General features: G+C 51.7%; 1 protein-coding gene across 1 annotated transcript; it reads left to right on the forward strand.

Annotated features, from left to right (window-relative positions):
- Positions 1 to 1,561: 1,561 nt before the first annotated feature.
- On the forward strand, positions 1,562 to 7,354 carry COMMD7 (COMM domain containing 7). Its single transcript, XM_027721771.2, has 9 exons — positions 1,562 to 1,702; positions 3,064 to 3,117; positions 3,198 to 3,300; positions 4,863 to 4,919; positions 4,999 to 5,036; positions 5,597 to 5,687; positions 5,811 to 5,860; positions 6,345 to 6,393; positions 6,962 to 7,354. The coding sequence occupies exons 1-9, from the start codon at positions 1,619 to 1,621 to the stop codon at positions 7,036 to 7,038; spliced, it is 603 nt and encodes a 200-aa protein (XP_027577572.1). The 5' UTR covers positions 1,562 to 1,618; the 3' UTR covers positions 7,039 to 7,354.
- The last annotated feature ends 343 nt before the right edge of the window (positions 7,355 to 7,697 follow it).

A 7,697-nucleotide genomic window follows, 5' to 3' on the forward strand; every position in this document is an offset into this window, starting at 1 on the left:
TAAAGCATCACCCTGGGAAGACAGGGAAGTAAAGATCCATCACAGGCTGCTCCTGCACGGCTGACTCTAGGTGCAAACCGGGCACAAAACTGTCTCTTGCCTGGTTTCAGATTTTCGGCTGCACGATACCGGGGAAAAAAAAATTCTGGTGGCTATGAAAATGTGCGGTAATTAACTGCAATTACTAATTTGCACTTAGGAAAATTTTAAAGCCAGAGAGGAATTTCGTGCTCACACACACTGGCATCTTGTGGTACCTCCTCCATCCATCTCCCTGAAGGAGTTTTAGCTCAAATTAACTCGGTTTTAGAGACAAGAATGGTTTAAGCTGACTTGGACTGTTCCTATTCACCACAGAAATGGATAAATTGTTCCAACACGAAAAAGCTGCACCACGTTTTAAGGTGTCCTAAACATTTAGGGTCAAATCCTCCAAGCACATCCATAGCCAATTTTTTCACCTCAAAAATCGAGGTGAACCTGGGTCTATGAAACAGAAACTCCCCCAGCTGGGCTACGAGGTAGAAGGGGAAGAAAAGGAAGCTGGATGCTATTTTCAGCCAGACCACCAGTAAATATCTCTTAACTCCTCATCATTAGCGGTACTTAGCTGCTTATCTCCTTGTCTATAAACTGCTTCTGGGATAGTCTTACAATGAAAGGGCTATAAAATTTCCTATACTCTCATTTGCAGTTGCAAGTGCCAGTAATAAACCAGAAACCTCGTGTGCTGCCGCAGTTTTACCTCCACAAAGGCTTTTACACTCTGTCCTCTGCCCCGACAGCCAGGGAACACCTTCCCTGATAAAATGGATCAGACGCTTTCACACTGAGAGTGGAATCCTGGGAAGATCATGCTCCTGCCCAAGGAAAGCTGTAAAATAGCAGCTTAAGGTAAGGGAGTCTCTCAGGATGGCATCAGCTCCATTGTTCGAGAAGGTGATTTTCCAACTACCCTGCCTTCCAACACGTCTCTGAGTCAAGGAGACCTCCTGCATATGGGTTATGGTGAGAATCAGGTTAAAATCTCCTGATGGAACCCTGACCCCATGGACGTCTGGGCACTTTCTGCCCGTGGGCTGGCTCATCCCAGAGCTGCTGCTTCCTTACCCAACCCCTGCCCATTCCACGGAGCCCACAGATCCGTGCCATGAGACGTGGGCTGTCTGACCACGGGCCACCCATCACCCCCCAGCCCGGGACAGGCAGAGCAGCGGGCAGCGCTTGGGAGCAGGAGCTGGAGAGGGAAGAGCACACCCAACTTTCCATTCCCAAGTGGAATTTTCAGGGGATAAAAAGAAAACCACTCACCCTGTAAACTATGGGTTTTAAACGATTTTTTTTATGAGGGTTTTTGTACAGTAAAAAAATCTTAACGCTCCTCAGCTGCCAGCCAGACCCCCGGCCCCGCTGGCCACCGACCCCCGGCCCTGCCGCAGGCTCTCGGGCTGCGGCTGCAGCGGCCAAAGGGGCCATCCCGAGGTGCCCCGTGGCCACCGGGTGCCCCGAGCGCGGGTCCGGGTCCGCGGCGGTGCGGAAAGTGCGGCCGCCAATGCTCAGGCTGAGGCGGCGGCGGCTCCGCCCGCCCAGCCCGGCCCGGCCCGGCCCCGCCGCCGCCATGGGGCTGCTCAACTTCACCCGCGACCCGGTGCCGGAGGCGGTGAGCGGCGACATGCACAACCTCAACCAGCTCAGCGCCCAGGTGCGCCGGGCCGGGCCGGCCCGTTCGGGGATGGGCGGGCGGCGGGGGCGGCCCCGGAACGCGCGGGGCGGCGGCTCCGGGGCGGCCTCAGCCGGGCAGGGCTGGCAGGCACCGGGGAGCTGGACCGGGCCGGCACCGGGGAGCTGGACCGGGCCGGCACCGGGGAGCTGGACCGGGCCGGCACTGCATCCCCGGAGCGCCGCCGGTACCGGGCCTGGAGGTCCCCGCGGGCCCCTCCCAGAGGTGGCCCCGTCGGGCGTGTCCCGGTGCTCGAGGCAGGGCGGGGAGCGTGGCCCCGCTCCCGGCGGGACAGCCCCGACCCAGCCGGGCCAGCCCCGCGCACGCCAGAGCTGTTTGCGGGGTGTGCATGGAACCATGGGATCCCAGAATGGTTGGGACATTCTGGAAGGTCCCTTCTAATCCCCGGAAGGGACCTTAAAGACAATCTAGTTCCTGCCGTGGGCAGGGACACTGGCGGAGCTCCTGGTGGGGGGCTCAGATCGTGCCCGGTGGGCGGGGGGGCCCTGTCGAGCACTGGGGTTTCTGGTGGGGGCCACGCAGCGTTTGGGTTGTGATCCCCACCCCACACCTCCTGCCCCAAGCCAATGCTCCCAGTCATTGGTACCGTCTGCTCCCAGATCACCGACACACCGGGTGTGCTTTTGGGGCTGAGCAACTGGTTCAGCGCGGGCTGAAGTTGTGGAAGCGCGGAAGCTATTCCAGCTCAGCTTGCCCAGAACCGAGGATACCAGCCCAGTATCATCTCCATTACATGTCTGAGGATGAGGGCAGGGCAGGAGGAGCCACTGCAGCAGCAGCTAGCCATACCCAAAAGGTCACGGTTGGTGCTGGTGCCAGCAGAGGAGGGTGCTGGTGGTGCTCTGCCACACAGGCAGCCTCTCCAGCCCTGCCAGCTGCACCCTCAGAAAGCTGAAGGCAGCAGCTAGACCCTTAACCAGTTCTCTTCCTTTCCCGAGTTAGTCTGGTTACCCCATGGGGTTTGTGAAACATGAGAGTAGATGTTCACAGCTTTTCCCACTCACAGTTTTTGGATTGCACAAGAACAGCAGCTTCTGATTAGCCACAAGTCACAAAAGCCCTGTGCAGTGCCAGCTACCAGCTGCACAGACCCTTTGAGAGGCTCTGAAAAGCATCCATGAGCAAATCCCATCCACAGGCATCGCAGAATGCCAGGGACTGGGTCACCCCGTCAGCACGGGAGGTCCAGCTCTGAGACCAACGTGCTGGAGGCAGGTGGAGCTGGATCAGGGTGGTACATCACCACCTAATCGTGGTGGTGATGGGGTGGGGAGGTAGTGGGTGGCTGATGCCCAGCTCTAACACTGCCCTGTTTCTTCCAGCAATTCTCAGAGCTGACTGAAGTGCTTTTCCGCTTTCTGACGGAGCCCAAGGAGGTAAGGCAAGAGCTCCGGAGGTGTGTGAGTGCAGATCTGGCCAGAAAAACGATTGTGTCACTGCTCTTTTTCTTGAACAGGTAGAAAGGTTTCTGGCTCAGCTCTCAGACTTTGCCACCATGAATAAAATCAGCTTGGGCCCCCTGAAAAACATTGTCAAAAGTATTCTTCTGGTACCCAACGGTAAGTGATGCATTTGCATATGCTGCCCTGAGGCCAAACTGTCCCATCCATTCCTGCATGCTGCTAAAGTGTGTCTCAGAACTGTGGGGGCTTGGTTTGCAAAATAACTACCTAATACAGCACTTAACACTTAAGAATCAAAACTTCCCCTGTTTGTTGACTCTTTGTATTCTTTATACCCTGCCTGCACACACATTTCACAGGCTTAACTAAACTCCCTTAAATACCTGTACGTTAAATGCAGCACAACACTGTGACACAGCTTGGTTTAACCTGTACCTGTAAATCCCTTTGTCAGACCAGGGCAGCCTCATGTTAGCACTGAGTCTCTGCAGGAACTTCCACCCAAGTGACCCAGTACTGTAATTCCTCCAAGGACAAGTGCTGTTGGAGACAGATAAGACAGTGTACACTCATTTGGAGTGGGCTGGGGACTGGTGTAGTTCTAGGCCATGTGAAGGAGACATCTGACCTTGTAGTCTGGACTGAATGTGTCCAGCACTTTCTCCATTCATAAACAGTGGGGAAGAGGTTTGGGGGGATTCCCCTGGAATACCCCAGACTCCAGCACTTTATGAGATTATTGTGATGTTGTGGCTGCCGTTTGACATGGTAATGCATCAAACACTCCAAGGCATTTTCATCCCATTGATCCTTCCTGTTATTAATAGTTCCTTGCTATTACTCTTCAGCCCTGGGTTCCCTGTAGCTTCCTTCACAGCCCCGATGCTGAGCACAACTGTTTTCTGAATTTGTTCTAAACTTGTTCTGCTACTTCAAGCCATTTTTCCCGTTCAGGCGTAGCAATAAATAATTCCCTTTCCTACAACCGTCCCGGGGGGATTTAATGTGGAATCAGTATTTTCTCCCATCCCAATTCTGGCCTTGGTGCCCTCATCTTGTCATTCCTGTTCATGTGCCCTGGCTTCAATCCCGTTTGTGACTTTTCTTTACCTCTGGGATGCCAGGGACAGTATCAGAACGGATCACAGCAGATAACTTTGCCTCTGTGCTACACAGGCGGAAAGCCACGTGGGGCTGGCAGTCTCCTTGAATTTATGAGATTCCTGCTCTTGGCTGCAGAGAGCAGAATCCTTGTAAAGGTCCCTGAGCTGCCTGTGCCCCAGAACAAAGGGGAAAGGCGCAGCGGGGGAAAGTGTTATATGCACACGTTCACACCCATCATCCCAAACACAGCAGGTAGGTCAAATTAGTAGCCCGCCAGCCTTAACAGTTCTCCTTTAACAAGCAAAGCGGCTACAGGAGAGAAAGCAGCAGCTTCAAAACACAACCGCTGCCGCTGTTCCCATGGATACCTGCAATGGGATCTCGCCCTCTCCCAGGCACTCCCAGAGCCCGGACTTTTAAAGCATTGGGCATCTGCAAAGATACCGGCAGGCACGACTGGGTTTCCGATCTCTGAGGAGCTGTGGTTTGCTTCAAAACACAGCCTAGGAACAGAAGCTTTCCATCGCCAGGCCCCGTCCCTGCCTCTCTTTGACTCGGTAAAGATTGGTTTGACTCAATAAAAGTGATTTTTCTTCTTTGTGTTGTTTATTCAGGTGCCCTGAAGAGGAATTTGTCTTCTGAACAAGTCAAAGCAGATTTTATTGCTCTAGGTAGGTCACCTGACTTTCACAAAATAAAAGATAATTAATATTTATCACATATAGTAATCTCGTATGGTCTCTCCCACAGGCCTCAGTGAAGAGAAAGCCAGTTATTTTGCAGAACAGGTATTCATATATTTTTGCTTGTTTCTAAGCTAACAAAATGTCGGTCTCTGAGTGGGAACTCATAAAACCCTACTGTGCTCCTGAGACGTGTTGGCACTTTGGGTATTTTCTTCAAAACCAGCTCAGGATTTTGAACTGAAGATCCTCAAAAAACTAATAAGGAGCAGTTTGTCTGATGATTCCTCTCATTTGCCGTGGCCTCTCCCTCATCAGTGTCACAGTTCCTGCACTGCTGTGTGGCTTTCATGTGATGTTTTTGTGCTTCCCATGCTTCGAGCCCCGAGGTCATGCAGTTACATGAACACATGGCTTTTTGCACAGATATTGTTACACTGAACCAGCGTTAAAACAGAACCAGTGAGTTTCCTTTACAGCAGTGCCAAGGCAGATGGAAATCCTAGCAGGACTCTAACACCTCTGAAAGCCCTCCCAACCACATTAGTTGTCCCTTCACTCTGGGCTTCTGCCGTCCTCTGCCTCGGTTCTGACTCTCGTTGAAATTTCAGGTACAGACAGAGGCCTCTCTGAATTGACTGCTGGTGTGTCTTTTGCTCCTGCAGTGGAAGGTGAATTCCCCCACCCTGACACGCCTGGCTGTGGGTCAGACGCTGATGATTAACCAGCTGATAGATATGGAGTGGAAGTTTGGAGGTAATAGATCTACAGCATAAACTGAATGGGTTGGGAAACCCACCAGCAGCTCTCAGCTAAATAACTTTTTATTTCACCGTTTAACTAACAGATTATCTGCTTTCTCTTCTTTCTGACTCACAGTGACTGCTGGGAGCAGTGAGCTGGAAAAAGTGGGAAGTATCTTCTTACAGGTAAATCTCCTACATCAGAGAGTTCAGGTTGTAGTGCAGTTAAGGAACAAGCTCCAACCAGGCATGTGGGAAGCGCTGGCTGTGAAGGGAAGGAGAGGGAAGCTGGGTCTCATAGGAACAGGCTCTGTCACTGTATCTGCTTCAGTCTCCAAGTGTCTCTGCCGGCAGAGAGCAGGCACGCTGCTGTTTGTTTCTCTTCTGAAGACATGAGGTATCACAGAAGTGTGGCCCACTCTGAAAAGCTGTTCAAAAACCTCAGTCTAGCAGAGGTCAGGCTATCTTGGGGAGGGAGGGAAAATGGGATCAAGGACTTCCAGAGATCCTCCCAGTGCCCAGGGAATCTGTTCCTACACTGACACTTCTTGAAAAGCCCGTCAAAGATGTGTGAGCTGTGCGACAGTCTGAAACTCACAGCAGACTCCTGCTCCTGGTGCTCAGATAAAGGTCTCTGAACTAAAATACCTCTGTTTTTCCTTCCCCCAAGCTGAAGCTGGTGATTAAAAAAGGGAGCCAGTTGGAAAACGTGTATGTTGGTGAGTTGACATTCTGGACAAGAAGGAAGCACAGGAAAGCTGCACGGCAGTTCAGGGCTCTGGGTGCTGCTGGAGGTGGGGGAGTCTGGGGGCAGAACCTGGGGGGGAATCACTGCAAGAGCATCACTGTGGCCACTCCTGCCTTGACCTCACCATCACTCCTGCTCCAGTTTCTCCATTGCCATGGCCACTATTGCCCTGGCCTTTCCCTGCCCCAGCCCCTCCATCATTCCTGCCCTGGCCTCTCCCTGCTGCAGGCACTCTGGAAGTGTTTAGGAACATCTGGGCATCTTCACATCTGTGCCTCAGTAGACACAGATCTGCCATGGAGCTGTGCAGAGCAGTCAGAGCAGAACAGCGGAGGAGGAAAGTAAATGATTCCCAAGTGTGGAGTGCTGTTAGGAGATCCCAGCCCAGCTAGTGTAAGGAACCAGCTGCTGGGAGTCGAGGTGGCTAATTCTGCCCAGCTTAGGTGAACATGAGTTGCTCCATAGTAGCACTGGAATGGCTTTGCCAACGTTGGAAGTGCAATCTGAAATCTAAGATGTCTCTTTTTTTTTTTCTACAGAGTTAACTTTGCCCCAGTTCTACAGTTTTCTGCATGAAATGGAACGGGTCAAAACCAGCCTGGAAAGCTTCAGCTGAAACTGCACAGACCTGAGCCGACATCTGTCCAGGATGTTTAATTCCTCCTCGTGGGCCTGCAGATCTGCTCTTTCCCAGCTGACGCTCACACCCTGATAAGAGAAGACAAGCTGTGCAGTGAGCAGCAATGTCATGGCCCAGCAGGACCCATCAATCCTTCAGAACTTGAAACTGTGGCAAAGTTTCAGCTTTTTCAAAGCACCTACAAGTCCATACATCTCCTTTTTTATATATACTATTATAAGAACTTGTGGTCAGAAATATGTGCATACTTGTACTAAAGCAGCAAAGAAATAAACCCACTCCCATCCTGCTCCGTTTGTATCAGAATTTGATTTTTGTAAGAAAAAGAGAAACAGAAGTTAGAATCATTTTCAAACTTAGAGGAATTAAGCAGGGAGGACAGGGGAAGCAAGGAGAGCATCTAACGTGGAGAGTCACTTAGTGCTCCCTTCAAGCCTCTCCCTTCTCTCATATTAAGAAATGCCTTGATTAGTTCCTTCCCAATCGTGCCTCATTATGGAAAAGTATCTCAGTGGTAGATGATTTTAAATCTTAAACAACCAAACATCTGCCTCTGTGCACAGGGGGAAGACATCCCAGGGGGTGACTAGATAAATCTCATTTGGATGTGGTGCTCTTTAATCTGCAGCTTGTGT

Source organism: Pipra filicauda, unplaced genomic scaffold (genome assembly GCF_003945595.2).
Source record: "Pipra filicauda isolate LSUMZ 115617 unplaced genomic scaffold, ASM394559v2 scaffold385_size793830_pilon, whole genome shotgun sequence".
NCBI lineage: Eukaryota > Metazoa > Chordata > Aves > Passeriformes > Pipridae > Pipra > Pipra filicauda.